This window comes from Bos javanicus, chromosome 18 (assembly GCF_032452875.1).
Source record: "Bos javanicus breed banteng chromosome 18, ARS-OSU_banteng_1.0, whole genome shotgun sequence".
Classification (NCBI taxonomy): domain Eukaryota; kingdom Metazoa; phylum Chordata; class Mammalia; order Artiodactyla; family Bovidae; genus Bos; species Bos javanicus.
The window spans coordinates 25,247,654-25,268,721 of NC_083885.1; the positions used below are offsets into that span (position 1 = coordinate 25,247,654).

General features: G+C 52.5%; 1 protein-coding gene across 6 annotated transcripts in view; it reads left to right on the forward strand.

Moving 5' to 3' along the window:
• Positions 1-21,068, forward strand: part of NLRC5 (NLR family CARD domain containing 5) — a 93,517-nt gene that overhangs the window by 57,311 nt on the left and 15,138 nt on the right. For all 6 annotated transcript variants that reach the window (XM_061387277.1, XM_061387279.1, XM_061387281.1 and 3 more), the window contains exons 18-33: positions 341-409; positions 1,261-1,344; positions 1,765-1,848; positions 3,643-3,732; positions 4,943-4,987; positions 6,029-6,115; positions 6,923-7,006; positions 9,307-9,390; positions 12,106-12,195; positions 12,387-12,449; positions 15,258-15,341; positions 17,123-17,206; positions 18,024-18,113; positions 18,498-18,563; positions 20,532-20,615; positions 20,690-20,773. In XM_061387277.1, coding sequence (XP_061243261.1) covers positions 341-409; positions 1,261-1,344; positions 1,765-1,848; positions 3,643-3,732; positions 4,943-4,987; positions 6,029-6,115; positions 6,923-7,006; positions 9,307-9,390; positions 12,106-12,195; positions 12,387-12,449; positions 15,258-15,341; positions 17,123-17,206; positions 18,024-18,113; positions 18,498-18,563; positions 20,532-20,615; positions 20,690-20,773 — 1,272 coding nt within the window. The remainder of the gene's footprint in view (positions 1-340; positions 410-1,260; positions 1,345-1,764; positions 1,849-3,642; positions 3,733-4,942; positions 4,988-6,028; positions 6,116-6,922; positions 7,007-9,306; positions 9,391-12,105; positions 12,196-12,386; positions 12,450-15,257; positions 15,342-17,122; positions 17,207-18,023; positions 18,114-18,497; positions 18,564-20,531; positions 20,616-20,689; positions 20,774-21,068) is intronic.

Sequence of the window (21,068 nt, forward strand, 5' to 3'; positions counted from 1 at the left end):
ACAGTCTTCTTCTGTAGGATCTGAGCTTTTGAAGGCTTGCTTGCCACTGAGGCTGACATCTTTGAAGACACAGACGATGATGAGATCAAAGATACTAAGAGCCAAGGTTAACTGAGAGGCAGCAAACTAAGGCAATTCACTTATATTCTCCCAGTGCCAGGCTGAGTGATTTGTCCCAGGCTACCCAGCCAGGAAGTCAAGAGGACCTGTTGAAACCAAGATCTCTGACTGTCCGCAGGCCTCACACAGGGACTGAATGGTGGGGAGTAGCACTGAGGCTGGAGTTTGAGACAGTGGGTAAGGCATTTGCTGAGGCTGGCCTTGGTGTGTGTCCCTCCAGGGCTACGTTTCCTGACAGCCTTATGTTCCAGATGTCCTCTGAGCCATCTCTGCGCTCCCCGAGGATCAGGTACCACCGTGATGGCCTGCAGGCTCCTCCATGGCTCCAGCCTCCTCCCTTCCTGGGTGCAGAGTCTGTCCCTGGGCCCCAGCCCCAGGTGCTCCCAGAGGACGTGACCTGCTGTCACAGTCTGGTTTTCCTGCCTGTCGCCTCCCTTGCCCAGCCCACCCTACATGGGGCTCACAGGGCAGCCCCTCAGTCACTTCCCTGCCCAAGGTCCCCACCCCTGTTAGCCCTCCAGACCTCCAGTAGCTGAGGAGTTATGGGAACTCTGGATACAGAGAATGGGTAGCACATAGCCCCTTCTTTCCTGATCCAGGGGCCTAGGCCTAAGGGCTCAGCTCAGCCCCACAGGGCTCCCATCACAACTCTTCCAGCCTTCTCTCTGTGTCTGTGTCCATCCAAATTTCCCTCTCTGTCCATCTGTCCTCCTCTGGCCGTCAGTCTGTCTCTCAATCTCTCTCTCTCTCCTCTCCTCCTCTTATCTCTGTGTCTTCCCTGGTGGCTCAGGGGTAAAGAATCCACCTGCCAATACAGGAGACCTAGGTTCAATCCCTGGGTTGGGAGGATCCCCTGGAGGAGGTCATGGCAACCCACTCCAGTATTCTTGCCTGGAGAAGCCTGGAGGGCTACAGTCCATGGGGTCGCCGAGAGTCAGACATGAAGTGGCTAAGCACGCCTGCTGACTCCGACTCTTATGGCCCGTGTGACATCCTTGTGTGCCATGTGTCGGTCCCTCTTGGTCTGTCTGGGTGCCAGACACACCCTTCCACCAGCCCCTCCACCTGTGTGTCTGGGGGTGGCGGGCCTGTCTGCTGAGCGGTGTGGGCATTGCAGGGCTGTGGTTCTGCCCTTCTCAGGCTGACGCACTGTGCCCTGCAAGCCCAGCGCCTGGAGCTGCTCTGCAAAGCGCTGGGAGGAAGTTGCCGCCTCAGTCACCTTGAGTAAGTGGTTGTGGCTGGCGGGTGGCTGGGTGGGGCCATCAGTTGGTAGGTCTTAGTGTGGTGCGTTTTTTTGTTTCTTAAGATTTAGATCATGTGTTCGTTCCCCACTGCATCCCCTTAGAGAACCTGGTCAAAGTCGTGACTCATCCCCCTAAAACATAGCCCACCGCCCAACATTTGACACTTTGAAGCCCAACTCTGATCCCTTGGGGGTCACAAACCTGAAGATGAGAACCCCCGGGGTTGGGGGGACCCCACCTGACCCAGTGCTGGGTGCTGAGATCCAGCCTGGCAGCCCAGGACCGTATCCCAGTTGTGGGAGACGCTGAGTAGCTGAGTACCAGGGGTGGAGACTTGAAATTTTGCCATCTCCACCCCTGGCACCCTGCACTGACTTGTCCTCCCCATCACCCCTCCCAGCTTATCAGGCAATGCTCTGGGGGATGAAGGTGTGGCACTGCTGGCTCGGCTGCTCCCCGGACTGGGTTCTCTGCAGTCCTTGAAGTGAGTAGCCCTCTGGGCAAAGCCTCTGAGATGGGATCTCATCAGGATTAGCGTGGGGGGGGGGGGGGGGGCAGAGGGGATGGTGATGAAGGGGTGGGATAGTCTGTGTCCCATCTCATTCCCATCTGGGGTTATCATAAAGATCAAATCAGACAGGTGGTCCTATTCAGGACAGGGTAGCTACTGCTGTGATTCTCACTAAAAGAGAAACTGGATTCTATGACTCTGCAACCCAGCTTCTGAGTTGAGGTTTCACTTCTCAAACTTGGCTCCTTGTCTCTGTGCATGCTCTCAGGAAGGCCCAGGCAGGAAGGTCTGGGGAGTTTTTCCTGATTAACGTAACAGCTGGCAGCCATTCTGGCCCTGGGGAAGGGGCTGTTTGATGGGGCCCTGGCCGGGTTGGCAGGGCGGTTTGAACTAAAGAAGACATCCAAAGCAGTGTGACTGGAGACTTGAGAGCCCTGAGCACCTGCCAAGAGAGGGGAGAAGTTCACTACGGGAGGGGGCCCTGGAAGGAGGCCGGGAACCCCCAGACTTTGCCTGCAGCCAACCAGAGTTTCTAGGCCCTTAAAGGTCCAAGTGTTCCAGGCTCACACGCCCCCCGCTCCTCCTCCTCCCTGGCTCTTCAAGGAGAGCCTTTCTGGCCACAGGAACCTGGTTATAGGTCCTAGGTTCCCAGTGTCCCTGGACAAATTACATCACCTCTCTGAGCTCCTGGTTCTAGTCAGTTCACACGGAAACACAGAAGCGGGTGGCGGTGGCTTGGACTATAATCCGTGCTGTGGCTTGAGAGCACTGCCCACTCCACCCGCCTTTCTCTGGGAGGCTGGGACAAGCAGAGGTTGCTTCTGTTCCTGTTCACAACCTCCAGAGGGTGGGGAGGAAAGCCTCACTGATGGAGGCAAATGTTATGCAGATATGAAGTGAAGTGAAAATTGCTCAGTCGTGTCTTGTTATGACCCCATGGACTATACAGTTCATGGATTTTTCTAGGCCAGAATACTGGAGTGGTTAGCCTTTCCTTCTCCAGGAGATCTTCCCAACCCAGGGATCAAACCCAGGTTTCCCGCGTTGCAGGAGGATTCTTTACCAGCTGAGCCACAGGGGAAGCCCAGGAATAGTGGAGTGGGTAGCCTATCCCTTCTCCTGGGATCTTTTCCCTCCTGAAAAGATCCTGACCCAGGAATCAAAACAGGGTCTCCTGCATTGCAGGCGGATTCTTTACCAGCTGAGCTATCAAGGAGCCTTCCAGAATATCCTCCTGTGACCTTGTCAATACTGGGAATGGCTGCTGGTATGGCTTCCAGCCTGTGAGGGTCTGCACCACCTGCCAGTCTCCCAGGGCCTGAGGAGTGCTACGTTAAGTGGCAAATATTAAACCACTAGGATGGCTTGACAGGCCATGAAAGAGGAAAGCTCTGTTCTGCTTTTTCACCAAGGGGCCTCACATCTTCACTTAGCACTGGGCACTGCCCCTCCTGGATCAAATGGGGAAACCGAGGCACAAGTCACCCCAGATTCATTATAGATAGAGGGAACCACTGAGTTCTAATCTCAGCTCTGTCACCAACTTGTCTCTTAATCTTAGGCCAGACCTTGCTGCTCTCTGGGCCTCAGTTTCCCCATCTGTACAATAAGAAGTTAGCAGAGACACTCTGAGTAACTCTGGGGTTCAGAGTGTTCCATTGTCTGGTACAGAGAGGGACAGCCCTCCCCAACCTTGTGCTCTAACCACAAAGAGGGTGTTATTGAGTCCTGAGTGACCTCGTCCACAACATCCCTCTGATTCTCCAGCCTCAGTGAGAACCGTTTGTCCCTGGAGGGTGTGTGCAGTTTGACCCAGTGCTTCTCTACTCTGCGGTGGCTTCTACATTTGGAATTCAGGTGAGAGTGCCCCTGGGACCCTGTCCTGTCCCTCGTCTGTCCCACTCATGACGCAGCATCCTCAGGGCTCTGGTGTGATACCAGGCCCAGTGAACAACTGGTGTGTGTCTGTGGAATGATTGAATAGATGAATGATGAAATATAGCTCCAGGAATGCTCAAATTTCTCGAAATGCACCATGGGACACAATCCGTATACTGTCCCATACTTAAACTCTCTGGATTGCCCTGGGAGACTTCTAAGGAAACTGAGCGCTCTCCGGTAGCCATTGAATTTTCAGGGACCCGCCCCAGTGGTGGGGTCTCTGGAGCTGATGAGAGTGTAGAAGGGAAGGCACCATTAAAAAGAATGAAATTATGCCACTGGCAGCAACATGGATGGATCTAGAGACTGTCACACTGAGTGAAGTAAATCAGACAAAGAGGGAGAAATATTGTATGACATCCCTTATGTGTGGAATCTAAAGAGAAATGATACAAATGAACTTACAAAGCAGAAACAGACTCACAGAGAACAAACTTATGGTTGCCAGTGGGAAGGATAGGGGAAAGGGATAGTTAGGGAGTTTGGGATGGACTGATACACTCTTCTATATTTAAAATGTATAACTAGCAAGGCCCTACTGATAGCACAGGGAACTCTGCTCAGTGTTGTGCGGCAGCCTGGATGGGGGGGATGTTTGGAGGAAAATGGATATATGTATACGTATGCCTGAGTCCCTTCCTTGTTCACCTGAAGCTACCACAACATTGTTAATTGGCTATGGCCCAATACAAAACTTAAAGTTTAAAAAAAAAGAAGAAAAAGGGAAGGCACCCAGCCAAGCAGCCCTGGGCCAGGCAAAGCAGATCTTCCCTGGTTTCAGGTAAAATCTGCCCGTTCCTCCCCTCCCCCTTCCCAGAGTAGGTGGAGCAGTAGCAGAAAGACCAGGTTCAAAAGTCCAGGCTCACTGCTCACTGGCTGGGTTGCTTTGAGCAGATCACTAGGTCTCTCTATACCTCAGTTTCCTCGTCTGTGACGTGGACAATTTTATCGTGAGCATCAAAGACCTGTCAGTGACGTGCTTTGTATGTAGTATGTTTATTGTCCCGTTTGCTGAGAAAACAGGCCACCATTAATTAACCTAGCGTGTCTGGTCTCTTGCCTTGCCGCTGCCCGGGTAGGGAGCCCTTGGCCCTTTCTTACGCTACTGCTTTCTCTCTGTCTACAGCTCTGCGAGCCAACACGTCATCCTGAGAGGCGACAAAAGAGGCAGGTAAGGAGGGGAAGCTCTGAGGTGTGGACAGGGTATGGTCCCCTCTCTCTCTGGTCCCCACTTCCTATAGGTGCCCCCACCCCCAGGCCCATACTGACTGCTGTTAGCTATAGAGTAACCCACCCATATCTGACAGGCTGGAATGGATCACTTCTGTAACCCTCTTCCCCATATTAACGTGCAGTAATGAGCTGCCTTAAATCTTTTCTCAGAAGGCCTGCATGTGGGAGGGAGGGCGGAGCCGACAGATGATGCTACCACAAGACAGGTGCCAGCAGATAGCGGCTGTGTGGGAGGGTGGCGGGGAGCAGCCCTGTCTCTGCCTCCGGAGACCTTTGTAGAACGGTGGGCTGCCTGCTGTCTATGGGGTCACACAGAGTCGGACACGACTGAAGTGACTTAGCAGCGGCAGCGGCAGCAGACTCCTCCCTTCCTGTGAATCACTGCCCTTCCACACGCTGAGTATCACATTTGAGAAACCAAGAACCGTTGGTGCTCTGAAAAAGTTTCCATGCCTTTGCGGTAAACAAGTTCCTCCTGTGCCAGGGCTCCGGGCTGCCCCCTAGTGGAGGCAGGCCACCTGGTCTCACCTTGGCCGGTACAAGGGCGCCTCAAGTGGGGCCAGCTGGGCAGAGTGCATTTCCAGACAGTGCCTTAGAGAAAAGCCTTACGGTAGTAAGTGGGCTGCCTGAAGCCGGGGTGGTCTTGCTTGCAGAGCTAGGGTCTCCATTTCTAGGGACTCTCTGAAACCAGAAGGATCAAGGCACAGAGAGGGGAAGTCATGTGAATGCTGCCCACAGTGATGGTCAGAAAGAGGAGGGCTCTTGTCCTCGCACCCCTCAACCTGGTCAGGTGCTGCCCACGTGGACAGGTATAAGCTGTGGGCATCCTCGCTCTGACTTCCCTTCCCTGGGCCTCGGTTGCCGCATCTGTCCAGGGAGGGGCTTGACTGTGACAAGGGCTCCTACCAGCCCTAATGAGTCGAGTCTTCCAGTATGGATGCTTGGAATTTTCCTCTCAAGATGGTTTCCCCGCTTGCAGGGATCTGTTGGCTGCTGGATCTTTGCCAGAGTTCCGAGCTGGAGCCCGGTTGGGATTTGGTCAGCGCCACGTCCCCAGGAGCTTCTGGTACCGTCTTACTGCCTCTTGTTTGGGGGTAACCACAATGGGGTGAAGGGGGAGGGAGTGGAGAGTCTGGGAGGGCTGCTGATGGGGCTGCGGGATCCAGCATTCCCCTTGTGGAGGAGTCCATGTTATTTTCTCGGAAGACTTCCCAGCCCTACCATGAGGGGCTGTGAGACCCTGGCTGGGCCCCTCCTGTCTCTGGGGTTGATTTCCTCACCTAAGAAGAGACACACCGTAGCTCATAGCTGGTTCCTGAACAGGGTTATCGGGGAGCAGGGAGGGGCAGGAAGCAGGCAGGGTATAAACACCTCGTGGGGAGGGGGCAGTGGCGGAGAGTGAAGGTTTGGCTCCCGGGGAGCATTTCTGGGTGGCTAAAGCTTATATGGGGAGAGTGGAGGTGAGTGGAGACGTGGGAAAGGCGTTTCACTTTTACCCTAAGGATACTGGGGATCCACAAAGGGTTTTCAGCACAGGAGAGGGTGGTCAGATTTATACTGTTACAGATAAGATGCCAGCAGGGTGGAGGCTGGCAGGGAGGCAAGAGGGGGAACCCAGGGGATGTTAAAGTAATGCTGGTAAGTGAAAGTGGTAGCCTGGATGTAGGCAGGAGTCCCAGGAGGACTTGGGACTGGATCAGAGCTGCTGAGCACTCAGGGGGCCTTGATTGTGACTGTCAGAGTAGGGGGCCTGGGGCCTGTAGAGGGTGGGGTGTTCCGTGTCAGGGGAGGGGCCAGTGGCCTGCAGGTTTGGGGGCTGCACAGGGTCCCTGAGCCCTCCCTGACCTCATCATGCCTGCTGGCTCCTTTTCAGCCTCAAGGAATGTCAGCTGGAGCCCCTGAGCCTCTCCTACCTCTGCAAGTCTCTGGAGAAGTGCCCAGGGCCCCTGGAAGTCCAGTAAGTACTGAGGACACAGCCCAGGGCCACAGCATGGGCACCTGCCCAGTGGCCTGGGGTGTGGGTGGCCTGGTTAGAGGCCAGGTGAGTCCTTCCTGGTCCCTTCCTGCCAGACCCCGCAGCCCGACCCCAGGGGAGTTCCTGGAGGCTCGGTGCCTCCCAGTGGCCCCAGCTTCAGGCACCTCACCCCTCCCCCGAGAGAGGCTGTGCCAGGCCTGGGGCTTCATCTCCCATCTGCTCAACTCAGGGCACCTGGGAGCCCCAGTCTGCCCCCACCCCACCCTGGGAGCCCCACCCTGGCTCCCACCTGGGCCTGCCTCTCTGGCTGGAACCTGTCACTCTGAAGGCTCCTCCTCAGGGGACCCCGTCCACCCTGGATACCAGCTCACCCCAGAATACATGGGTCTGTGACCAGAGGCTGGGCTTAGAATCAGGAGTCCTGGCTCAGCCACCGACCAGCTGGATGACTTAAGGCAAATAAATGGCTTTAACCCCTTGGTTCTCAGCTTTGTCATCTGCAAAGTGGTCAGTCAGACTTTTCCTGCCCGCATCATCATTGCTGTCATTTTCTTATAATAATTACCGTAAAATAAAGAAACCCAAGACAAACCTGCCTCACCTAAATAACCCCTTCCCTTTTCAACTCAGCATCGTTGTTTGTCCTGGTGGCCCTCTCCATTTGTGTATACAGCTTTTTCCTGTTTGAAGTCACAGGCCAGCTACATTCTGCAGTTTCACTTTACATTGCCCCATATGTTCTTTCCATTTTTCTAGGTTTTTTCTTTTCCCTTGCGTTCTGGCTCCCATTTCCAATGCCCTTCTGGCCCTTGCAACAAGCTCATTATCCATTATTATTAACATTATCATTGTTAACAATATCCTTATGTTGACACCAGGGGTGTGTCCTTTCATGCCTCTCTCCTTGTTCAAATACATACGGACACAGAGGACGAGGGAGTGTGATGTTGTTAACAGACACAGGATCTCAACAAGCTCTGCAACAACCTTTTGTCTATCACAGAACACTGTGGCTTTCCTGAAATATCGAGACGTGTGGAACCAATGAATTTTCAAACAAACCATTTATTTTAGAACAGTTGGTGACTTGCTTTATAGAAAAGCTGCAAAGCTAGTCCAGAGTTCCCTCACCCACTCACCCCTGCTTGTTAATATCGTTTATATCATGGTACATGACGTGTATGTTTCAGCATTCCATGTGAGATGTTGTAATGGGTAAAGGTTCTATTGCTTCAAAAACAACAACAGTGTGTAAACCCAGCACTGACCCAAGCAGAGGCCATGGCACTATGTCTGTTGGGTGTCCAGTGGAAAGCCACTGGTGTTTGTGGTCAGACCACCCCTCAATGAAAGCCACTGCCTGTGCCCTGAGCCCCAGACCCAGTCCTAGGACAGAGGAGGTATAGCTGAGCCTACAGCCTGGGTCCTGACAGGCTCCTCGCTTCCAACTCCAGAACCACAGGCGGCCTCTGCCACTGTTCCCCACAAGCTGGGTTCCCCTCCAGCCAGAAAAGCACATGTTGGGGTGCTCCTGACAACCCCAGCAAGGGGAAAGGGCAGCCTTCAGGGGACCAAGGACAGGGAGAGAGAGAAGAAGGGGAAGCAAGAGGGGAGGAGGCAGAAGAAAAACACTGTCCAAATGCCTCTGGGGGTCAGGTGGTGGCTCCCAACTCCCAGGGAGGGCTGTATGTAAATCCCAGAGTGCTGGGAGATGCTGGTCAACACAGTCCTCCAGCCAGAGCAGAGATCACAGGGTGGGTATCAGGAGTTCCTCCTAAGAGGGCTGGCTTCTGATGAGTTATCTAGACAAGCTATCAGCTGGTTGGTCTGGTTTTGATGGACAATCAGAGACCCGAGCTACCTTGCGTCTCTTCTTTGCTGACCCATTAAATGCCTGAATTGCCACTGGTCTGTTCACTACCTTGAGTTAAGGCAGCATTCTCTTCTTAACAAGTTATGTTCCACTGAGTACCAGTTTTCAAGGCCCTCAAAAGAATGATCCTTCTTGTCCATGTCTTTTGGGGAAAAATATACCTACTATAGCCCCTTAGAAATTCACAAGGCACAAGGGCAGATTAAAGGCTCTGAGAAGTCCTGCAGCCGAGAAAGTTAATGTGACTTAACCCAGCATTTCCCAAGCATGTACGACCTTCCTTTTCCTCCAGCCTCAATGATAACTCAAGGACCCAGTATTCAGAGGGGGTGTTTTGGGCAGTCCTGGTATAGAACCCATCTAGCTTTTCCCGATGTCCCCCAGCTCATTCAGATGCTTTGTTTCTCAGATTGTCCTGCGAGGTGCTGAGTGACCAGAGCCTGGAGACCCTGCTGCACCACCTACCGCAGCTCCCCCAGCTAAGCCTGCTGCAGTAAGACTGGTTTCCCCGTTTCCCCATGCAGAGCTGAGGCTCTTGCATTGGAAAGCCATTCCCTTCTGTCCCTCCATCCTTCTCTTGAACTGTTCCATAATTTTTCCTGGCACAATTTGGAGCTTAAGTCTGCTTTCAGCTCTTTGCTAATACTTTATCAACCTCGGAGGAGTTATTGGACCCCTCTAAGCCTCAGTTTCCTCATCTGACAAATGGGACTAGTAGTCTTCACCCTCCCCCCAGGGTTGGGATTCAGACAAGACAGTTGCTCTAAAAGCACCTTGAAGAATGGAAAGCCTGTGACAACCGGGCCAATTTACCTCTTCCTACCCACAGAAAGGTCACCTGCTCCTCTAAAGAGACTTTACAGTTGTAGGTCATGTATACATCACACACTTGTTTTGAAAGGTCACCATCTAATTCTGTAAAAGGGGAATTTAAACAGCATTCCCCAAAGTATTTAAAACTCTGTTTTCTAATTTCAGCTCAGACTGCTTAGAATTTAAAAAGGATTTACTTTAAATATTTCTCTAGCAGGGAGCAAAAGCATCTGTAGCTGAGATGGAAAAATACAGCAGAAAATTAAATTGTACCATTAAAAACAGCAACATTAAATACTCCTGCTAAGGATCTCTCAGCCCTGAGACGGTTCTCGTCACACCCAGGATCTTACTTATCCCTGAGTCCTATGGGAGAGGGAGGAGACATGTGACTTCTCAGAGGTGGGCAAGTGTTGGACTGTAGCCTGCCAGGCTCCCCTGTCCATGGAATTCTCCAGGCAAGAATAGTGGAGTGGTTGCCCATTCCTTTCTGTAGGGGATCTTCCCGACCCAGGGTCTCCTGCATTGCAGGCAGATTCTTTACCGTCTGAGCCACCAGGGAAGCCCCAAGTGTGGCAGAGCCCACGTCAAAATACAGAACCCACTATGGTTCCTCCCTGCCAGGAAAGGGTGGGTTCCTTGGGACACATAAGTTGCAGGTTAAAATAAATAAGTAGGAAACCTCAGACCAGAGAGGGGCTTCTCTATGCCCAGGTCACACAGCACCAGTGCCCGACTCTTCATCTGTCTTTGGAATGAGGTGACCAGCCTGACTCTCACCAGTGCTTAAGCTTTGTATTACTCAGTCCATACTGTTTGTACGCTGCTCTGAAGCACTGTTTGGGGTGCTGGAGACACAACGGAGAGGGAAAAAAAATGACCAGACCTTTGTCTACTTGGAGCTTACCTTGTAGTAGGAGAGGTCAATAAGCAGAGTGAAAGCAAATAAGATGAATTCAGACAGTGATAATGTATTTTTCTAGGTAATATAGTAAAGAGTGATTATTGGAGGTGATTTAGACAATGGCGAGAGTGGTCAGGGACCACCTCTAAGGAGGGACACTGGGGTATGGCCAGAGGGAGGAGAGGGAGCCAGCCTTGTGCAAAGCAGGGAACAGCATGCCAAGGAGATGGAACAGCATGCATGAGGCCCTGAGGCAGGGTGGAGCTTTGTGTGTTCAAGGAACAGGCAGAAGGCCAGTGCGGCCAGAGCACAGTGGCCAGCAGAGTTGTAGGAGAGAAGGTAGAGAAACAAGCCTGGGCCCGGTCACACAGGGCCTGGTAGCCATGGGGAGGAGTTTGGGATTTTGCCCAAGGAGACCTGAAAAGGAGAGGAATGATTTGTGTTTTCAAAAGCTTAGTCTGGCGGCTGGGTGGAGAAGGGATCCCGGGACAAGCAAGTCAGAGCACGGAGGAGCTGTGCAGCCAGAATAAGAGACGAGGGGGCTGGGAAGGGGAAGGGGAGAGGAAAGTATATAGATTCAGCGTGGACCTTGGAGGTGGAACTGACAAGACACGCTGATGGAAGGCTGATGGAGCGAGGCAGATGGAGGCAAGTCACTTTCTCTAAGGCAATGCTTCCCAACTGTGGGTGATTTTGCTCCTTAGGGGACACTCGGGATGGAGACGTTTTTGTTGTCTTTGGTGGAGGGGGTGGAAGGTTGTGCTCCTGCTGGCATCTAGGGAGTTGTTCAGTTGCTTGGTCACATCTGACTCTGTGACCCCATGGACTGCTGCATGCCAGGCTTCCCCGTCCTTCACTATCTCCCAGAGTCTGCTCAAACTCATGTCCACTGAGTCAATGATACCATCCAACCATCTCGTCCTCTGTCATCCCCTTCTCCTCCTGCCCTCAATCTTTCCTGGCATCTAGTGAGTAAGGTCTGGGATGCTGTTAAACTTCCTACTGGACAGCCCCCAATACCAAAGAATCATCTTGGTAGTGCTGACCTTGAGAAACTCTTATGGCTTGCATCTTCCCGCTCCCTGTCAGCAAGGGCTCACCTGTTAGTCCTTGGGATAAAAGCAGTATAATAATAACAACACAACAAGCATGGGGTATTGTGTTAGGCAGTGCACAAGCTTAATGTTTCAGTACTCACAACACCCTAGAGGAAGGTGTGTCATAAGTAGTCCGTGTTTTTCAGATAAGGAAACTGAGGCTCAGAGAGGTTAAGTGACTTGTCCAAGGACACACAGCCTACAAGCAGGACTAGAGCCAAACCTAAGCCCAATTGACCCCAAGCTCCTATTTTTCCCTCTTGAGTCGCTGCCTCCTTCCTTATTGCCTGGCTCACCTGCCAGTGCCCCCCATCCTTTGTGTCCAGGTTTCTTGCCCACCGATCTTGCTTGGCTCCAACTTGCTCACATAGGACCCCACCTCTTTCCCTGTCAGACTGAGCCAGATGCAACTGCCTCCAGAGAGCCCCCTCCTGCTAGCTGACCTCTTCAGCCTGTGCCCACAGGTTCAGAAGGTGGATCTCAGGTGGGCATTGCCCTGGGGCAACCAGAACTCAGCTGGGAGGGTGGTGCTGGAGGTTGTTGGATGTGAAGGGTGGGGGTGAGGGCAGCGGGACCCAAATCAGAGATTCAGCTGCTCAAGAAGGGGAACCTGCCCCCTGGGGGCATCCTGAAGCTGTGGTCGAAGGTGGCTGACGAAGGTGCTGTCTGTTCCAGGTCCCTGCGTCATTTGACGCTGCATCTCAGGTCTAGTGAAGAGCAGGAAGACAGGTGCTGTTGGTAAGTCCCCCGGAACCGGGCCCTGGTATGATAGGGGATTATCGGGGACAGACAGACAGTTCTCGTATGTCCAGAGCAGAGGACAGACTGAGAGGGCCAGGCACTGTCGTGGGCAAATGAGGAGTCCACAGCAGACTGGATTAGAGCTCAAGGACTGCTCCGAGGAAAAGGACTCCACTCCACTCCTGCCCCCAGGCTTTAACAGCCCCGGAACTTCCCTGGTGGTCTAGTGGCTAAGACTCTGCACTTCGCTTGCAGTGGGGTATGGGTTTGATCACTGGTCAGAGAACTAAGATCTGGCATGCCATGTGGCATGGTCAAAAATAAATAAATAAAATCTTAAAAAAAAAAAAAAATCCCAGCCTCACCAGGATCTGGCACCCTGGGCAGGTTCCTTAAGCTCTCCGATCCTCAGCTTCCACTGAGAGAAGGGAGCTGGTGATGGCAGATGGTAGACTGCAGGCTGTTGGCAAAGATGATACAAGGCAACATATAAAACACAAGCGGCACTCACAGTTACGAAAGCCCCCTCCCCTGACTCCTGGACCAATGCTTTGTGGTTGTCTCGGTGACCGGGGGCAGGCATTGCACAGGAGGCAGGATGATGGGCTGAGGGGGCAACCTTTAAACGCACAGATGACATTTCTGGTAGCTACCCGATGCCACCGGCTCACCAAGTGACCATGGACCAGACCTTTCTCCTCTGTGTCTCAGCCTTCTCAGCTGTGAAATAACAATACATGAAGAGCTGATATTTGTTGAGCATCTGCAGGACACCATTCTGAGAGCCTCATGCACATTACATCCTAGAAGCCTCTCAGCTGTGGTCACGCCACAGGTTGGGGTGCAGCTAGGACTTGAATCCAGGCAGTGCTACAGCGCTCCTAGCCCAGGGGTGAACAAATGTGCTCTGTAAAGGGTTAGATCAGAAGTTTGAAAGCAGCACAGACAATATATAAACAATGGCGTGTCTGTGTGCCAGTAAAGTTGGAGTTGTGAATGCTGAGACTTGAATTCGTGTAATGTTTACATGTCATGAAATGTTACTCTTCTTTTGACTTTCTTTTTCTCAGCTATTTGAAAATGGATAGACCATTCTTAGCGTGCTGGTCATATAAAACAGGCAGCCTTGGGCGGTAGTTTTTCCAGTTCCTATCCTAACCCAGCACGATGGTGACTTCTAGAATACCTTCATAGTTTCCAAATCTTATTTCCAAAATGTAGGACATAGACCAGGATGGGATGATTTTTAGGAGGTTGAGCTGATAGTAGAGTACTTCAGTTCAGTTCAGTCGCTCAGTCGTGACCCCATGGACTGCAGCACGCCAGGCTTCCCTGTCCATCACCAACTCCCAGAGCTTGCTCAAACTCAAGTCCATCAAGTTGGTGAGGCCATCCAACCATCTCATCCCCTGTTGTCCCCTTCTCCTCCTGTCCTCAATCTTTCCCAGCATCAGGGTCTATTCCAATGAGTCAGTTCTTCATATCAGGTAGCTAAAGTATTGGAGCTTCAGCATCAGTCCTTTGAGTGAATATTCAGAGCTGATTTCCTTTAGGATTGACTGGTTTGATCTGCTTGCAGTCCAAGGGACTCTCAAGAGTCTTCTCCACCACAATTCAAAAGCATCAATTCTCCCACGCTCAGCTTTCTTTATAGTCCAACTCTCACATCCATACTTGACTACTGGTTCACTTTCATCAGATTCTTCCTTTTTCAAAATTTCTGTGTTTGATTAAGGCCCTGGTGGCTCAGACAGTAAAGAATCTGCCTGCAATGCAGGATATTCCTGGGTTAGATCCCTGGGTCGGGAAGATCCCCTGGAGAAGAGAGTGGCTACCCACTCCAGTATTCTTGCCTGGAGAATTCCATGGACAGAGGAACCTGGGGGCTACAGTCCATGGGGTCACAGTCAGACATGACTGAAGCACCAAGCACGCACAAGGCCAAGAGGAAGTGTCAGTTGCCTCTTAGCATGTCTGTAACACCTCTTCATGTCTGCTAAGCTGTAGGAGGAGAGCCCTCAGCAGGTGCCAATATCTGGCTTGAAAATAATGATGATATTTTGTCCTCATTTCCTGCATCCTTATCCTTACGGTCTGTTTAGGGCAGGAAATGCTAGTTTTCTATTGGAGTAAGTGATACAAAGTTTTCTTTTCTGATAAGTGCATTAAATAAAAAGAATGAGCTGATTTAAAAATAAGAAATAAATAATAGTATAATAAGGAATTTGGGACTGAAAAAAACGGAAAGTAACTGATAAAAATTTGAGTTACTGGTTTTAGGTACTTTATCATTCTAAGTTTATTTTTTAAGTTGCTAGCTGGCCATAAGCTATTCATTTACCTTGTTGTTGTGTGGTATCCGTGTAAGCCTCTCAAAGACAGACTTTACTATTACTTTGATTCCAGTATGAATAATCCTCCGCATAAGGAGACATCACTCTGGGTCTCCTCCACTCCACCCCCATGTCTGCTCATTAAAGTGACCCTAAGAGCTATAGTTCACCTTGACTGAATCAGAATCACCCTGGAGAGCCTTGTTCCAGAGGCTGTTTGTTCAGCGGGTCTGGGTTGTGTTCCCAGCATGTGCCTCTCACCACGCTCCCAAAGGAGTGCTATTGGGGCTGGTCAGGGACCCCACTTTGAGAACCATCCCCTCAAAGAGGAAACATATGTGGGATCTGCTGGGCGGGGCAGGTCGTACGGGTGGGTGCTGGATGTTTCTAGAGAGTCCAAGCTTGAGTGAAGCCCCGCTGGAGCTTCGAAGCTATACCCAGCTTAGGGACCCCATCTCCCTTCCTGCCGCAGGTTCACTGACTGCGGCCTCCGCCAGGAGCACGTGGAGCCGCTGTGCGGGTTGCTGAGCAAGTGTGAAGACCTCCACCAGCTGGAGTAAGTTGGAGCATGTTCTGCGTGGCACCTGAAGGATGTGTGTGTGTGTTTGTGTATACACACCCATGCATGCTCTCAGGACCACCTAACAGAGGAGAGGATGCCTGGGACTCAGTCACATCTGTAAAGTTTCTGTCCCCATCTTATCCCTCCCATCCTCCACTGCTACCATGTAGAGCTAGTTCAGGGTGTACCCCTGATCAATTTAGGGGAGCCCTTTGCAAAAGACTGGGCCTCCCTGGTGGCTCAGATGGTTAAGAATCCACCTGCAATGCAAGAGACTTCGGTTCGATCCCTGGGTCCGGAAGATCCCCTAGAGAAGGGAATGGCCACCCACGCCAGTATTCTTGCCTGGAGAATCCCACGGACAGAGGAGCCTGGAGGGCTGCAGTCCACAGGGTCGCAAAGAGTCAAACACAACTGAGACTAACACTTTTAGTTACTTTCACTTTGCAAAGGGCCACAGGAGCCCCTTGGCCTCTTGTTATTCAAGGCATTGGGGCTCTGCTGGCTGGTGGAGCCTGAAATGAAGGGTCCGTTGACGTGCTGAGCAGGTGGTTAAGAATAGCCAATGCCTCTGCTTGCGGAGGGCCCGGAGCCAGCCAGCGTAGGGATGTGTGCCCGGGCTCTCAGGCTGATGAGAAGTGGTATCAGTGTGGCCTGTCTTGGGTGCCTGAATAGCGCAGCCCTGCATGGGTAGGGAAAAAAGAGCTTTGAGCACTTTTTCCACTATTCTAAGTGCTTTACATATCCTTTTTATCCTCCTCCTCAACAACCCTGGATATCATAGATGAGCGGACTGAGAGAGTTTAAAGATCTGTGTTAAGTCACACACTTAGTTCAATGCAGAGCCTTTACTCAGAACTGTTAGAACTCCAGCTTAGGACAAGCAGAATATACAGAGAGCTATCCACCAAAAAAAAACCCCACAATTTCAATTCCTTGTGGTGTGGCCAAGGAGAGAAATGTGGCTGATGAAAATCATGGATTTTAAAGAAAGATGAATAAGCAAAGATGTCTTTTGAGTTTTTCAGTTTTTTCATTCTAGAGGGAACTTTCTCATATTCTAAAAATTATTTCAATAAGTGGCTTCCTGAGACAGATTTTTTCGTTTTCAAAGTGTCTCAGGAAAAGATGGAAATAAATGAGCCTCAAAAGTCTTATCATCAGGGGCAAAATGAGTTCAAAATTGCAGGGTAAAAATCAGATATTCCCAGGCACACTGATTATTTTGTTCCTGAAACTGTAGCTAAAACCATAGGATGCTACAAATGAAGGGAAATAGTCTTCAAGTGCAGTTTCTGATATTGCATTCCCAAATCAAAAGCAGAAATATTTTGGGTAAATGCATCCTCCAAATGTCTGTCTTTTTCCTGAATTTACTCTGGTTCAAAAATGACGGCTCCCAACAGGTAGAGGCCGAGTGCACAGTAAAAAGACAATTGCTTTTTCTCTAATTGCTGAAAGCCTGCTGGAGTCCCAGGAGTGGTCACCAGATACTGAAGGGGAAGATGAGGACTGGTTAACTGTGGTGCTGGTGAGGGGACGGGGGTGCTCGTGCTAGTGCTGATGGAGGTGACGGGGACGCAGGCAGGGATGCCAAGTAGTAGGGATGCGATGGTGCTGGTGGTGATGATGGTGCTGTTGGAACAGAAGTTGCGCACAGTGGTGGAGGTGATGGTGGAGGTGGTGACGGTGCGGGGCGGGTAGAGTAGCAGTGATGCTCACTGAAGAGCAGGCACGTCAGATCACCAACCACCTCCTCCTCGTACCTCTTGCAGCCTCTCAGCAAACCTGCTTGGTGATGATGGGCTCAGGTGCCTCCTGGAATGTCTCCCCAAGGTGCCCATTTCCGGTTCGCTTGAGTAAGTGATGAGCAGCCCCGAGGACAACTAGGAGGAAGACTCCCCAGGGCCCGGAATGTTAGTGGGCTTCTTTTCAGGCACCCCTGAAGAACTCCAGGGGACAAGGGCTGGGGAGGGGGTGATCTTTACCTTGATTCCCCCCACCCACCCACCTTGGGTCCTTTCCTCCTTCCTTCATTGCCCACTATTGGCAGAGCTCTCACCAAACACCCGCAAGAGACTGTGACTAGTGTTCGGTGGCCCACGTTGACTCCAGGCAGGGAGCAACAATTCATCCCCAATCAGCTGCAGAAATCTCAGTTGTCCTGGCTCTTGGTCCATCCATCCTGTCCCTGAAGCTCCTCTGACCAGAGTTAGGGGACACAGATTTGGAGATGTTGCCACAGCAGGGAGGGCCCCTGGGGACTCATCTTCAGTCACTCAGTCTCCCCAGTGACCTGAGAGACTGACGTCCAGACCCAGGATACAGCCCGTTGCTAGGCAACTAAGCTTTGCGCTCTGGGCATCCCTGGCCCCCATGGAGCAGGAGCTGGCAGCCTGGCCTTATCACTGCCCTCACCCCTGGTCTCAGACCACAGGGGCAGCAGTGGGGGCGACTCTCAAAGATTTCAGAGTATGCTGCCTGGCCTGCCAGGGTGGCGATAGCGTCCCTCTGGCTTATCTCTGGACCTCGGTGTCTCCACCTTGAGGATGGAGACTTGGACACTGAGGACTCCCTTCTAGGAGATGACAGCTGGAGTGGAGGAGGTGAGGACCTGGGCAGGGCTCCACTGAGGTCTTGCCTCACCCCTTATCCTGAACCTCTTTTCTCTTCTAGTCTAAGCCACAACAGTATGTCTCAGGAAAGCGTCTTGTGCCTGGTGGAGGCGCTCCCCTCCTGCCCACGTCTCCAGGAGGCCTCAGTGAAGTAAGGAAACATTGGTGCTACTTGCTGATGATGGGGAAGCAAGACTCACATGCTCAGTGGGCCTCTGTCTGTGTGACTTAGGGCAACTGAGCCTCTCTGAGTCTCCGAGTTCACTGATTGTGGGATCACAGTTTCCATCTTCTGAGGCCCGTGTGTGCACGCATGGGGCCCAGGGAGGCCACCGGGTGGGGAAACGCCAGATTTAGCATCCTCGAAGGAGGAGGTGGGGGTCTCCTCTGGTCAGCAAGGGCCTCTGCTGTGGCTTCCACCCTCCCGTGCCCCTGTGGACCCAGCCCCCATCCCTCCCTGTACCCCCTGGCACCTGGGTCCTAGGCACGCTGGCAAGGCTGGGCCTTGGGCTTCCATACACCCTTCTCTCTGCAGCCTGGGCTCCAAGCAGAGCTTCTGGATTCACTTCTCCCGACAGGAAGAGACTGGGAAGACACTGAGGTAATTTGTGGTCTGGGGTGACGGGAAAGGCAGGGGAACCAGGGATAGGCGGATGACCCTGTGGTGGCCTCCATGCCTCCTTCCTCCCAGGGTCCCCTCCTCCTTCACACACCCTGCCTGGAGCTACCACCTGGGTTTGTCTCTCCTACATCTGCCCCCAGTCTCCCCATACCTTCAGCCCCTGGACCAGGCCTTCAAGTGGTGTTTGTGCGCCTTAGCCACAGCCTAACTGAGTCTGGAGGCTTCTGAGTTAAACAACCAGACTCTGGACCCTCTTGGGGTAGAGCTCAGCAAAGAATCCACCTGCCAATGCAGGAGACGCAGCTTTGATCCCTGGGTCAGGAAGATCCCCTGGAGAGGGGAGTGGCAACTCTCTCCAGTGTTCTTGCCTGGAGGATCCCCGTGGACAAGGAGCCTGGCGGACTATAGTTTATGGTGTTGCAAAGAGTCAGACATGAGTTAGCGACTAACACTTTCCCTTCTTCCACTCTACCACTTAATAGCTGTGTGACCTTGGACCAGTGACTTGACTGCTCTGTGTTTCAATTCCTCACCTGTAAAATGAGAATAAGAGTGAGACCTACCTTTTAGGGTTGTTGTGAGGATTAAATGAGTATATGTGTTTCAAGTGCCTGGAAACGACCTGCCTTATTTGAGTGCTGTATCAGTGATTTTTTATTTAATCCCCCGCTGGTAGCCTCAGGCTCTGTCTTTCTCAGCCTTGGGTGAGTTTCTCTACATGTCTTGCTTCACCTGTGATCGTGGCCTCTGCATTGGTCCCCTGCCTCTGACCAGGCCTCCTCCAATGCCCCCGCAGCCCCCAGAGGGACTTTCCCAGCATGCATGTCTGACCGTGGTACTCCACTGCTCTGAGCCCTGCAGTAGCTCCCAAGTGCCCTGAGGATAAAGTTCAAATCCTTAGCCTGGTCTTCGCAGAGTCTGATCTGGTTGCCACTTCCTGCCGTGTTCTCTCTCACTTCTCCCGCCCCTCTACACACACCACCCTCACACCAAGTATATACATACCACACACAGACACACACACACGTACGCAGCATAATACATCACACTCATGCACACACACCAGACATATCCCCTGTACACACCACACATAACAGGCACACATCACACACACCACTCATATACCGCATGTGTGCACACAGATTCAGCCACAAGGGATCTTTGTTCACCAAGCACGCACTGCCTGATGAAGCATCCCTGCTTCTGGACACTCAGCCTGGCATTCTCTTCCCTGCCTTTTCTGAGATCAAATTCTCCCAATGCTGTATGACCCAGCTCACATGTCAGCCCTTCCTGGACGCCTCCGGTGGCCCCTGTCCTGTGAGAGGGAGTGGCCCTCTTGTGCTATGCTGGGCTCTCTTTTCAGCCCGTCTGTGAGACAGTGCTCCGGGGCCTGTCTGCCAGCCGCACGGGCCGGGCCCTGGGAGGACAGGGCCATAGCAAGAATCCCAGCCCCACCCCCACCCTCCGCACCCAAGGGAGCCTGGAGTAGGGTGGGCCTGGAGACTAGAGAAGTGGTTACAGGTTTAGGGGCTGGAGTCAGGCTGACTTGGATTGAAACCCAAATCTGTCGCTGCTTTTTTCCAACTGTGCGTCCTTGGGTTGGTCAGTCTCTTTGCCTGTAGGTGATGCTATTGGGGTTCAGTGAGATGCCACACATAAGGCAGGCATGCCTGCTTGCTCATGGGGTGCACCCAGAGGCTGGGCCAGGGCCGGCCTTAGAGTCAGGGCTCAGTGAGTGATGACTCTAGCACTTTCTTGGGCAGTGTTCTCTCCAAAGAGAAGCTCCCAGAGCACAGGTTGCACTTGGGCCTTTTTTCAGGTCCTGGTCCAGGCCTTTGCACCCAGTGGGGGCTCCCCCATGGGTCCTGGGGGAGGCTGGGGGACAGCAGGACTGTAGTCCCGACAGGCTTTGCCCAAGCTCTGCCCCTTGCCCTCTGCCCTCAGGCTGAGCGAGTGCCACTTCAAGCCAGAGCACATGCCCAGACTGGCCGCCAGCCTGAGCCAGGCCCTGCAGCTGACGGAGCTCACGTGAGTGACTGGGCCCAGCCCGTGGGGGCAGCTGAGGGGTAGGGGCTCCCTTCCAGAATGACCTCTGTCCACAGGCTGACCTGGTGTTTCCCGGGCCTGGAGCAGCTGACTGTCCTCCTGGGTCTGCTAACGTGGCCGACGGGGGTGCTCACTCTCAGGTACTGCCTGCCCGTGACTCTGGGAGGGGACTGTGGTAGGAATGGAGGGCAGAAGTGGGCTCTGAAGAAGAGTTTCCCCCAAGGTCACAGTCTTAGCCATTTCCTGCATCCAGAACCCTGCCATCTGGATGCAGAGGCCCCCCACCCCATTAGTCCCAGAAACCCCTTCAGGTGCAGAAAAGCTCCCCCACCCCTGCCCAAGGCAGGACCTGTACTTGAGGACTTCAGAAAAAAAGGAGACTTAAAAGCACACCCGGAGACTTCCCGTACTTCCTCTGCAGGGGCACAGGTGTGA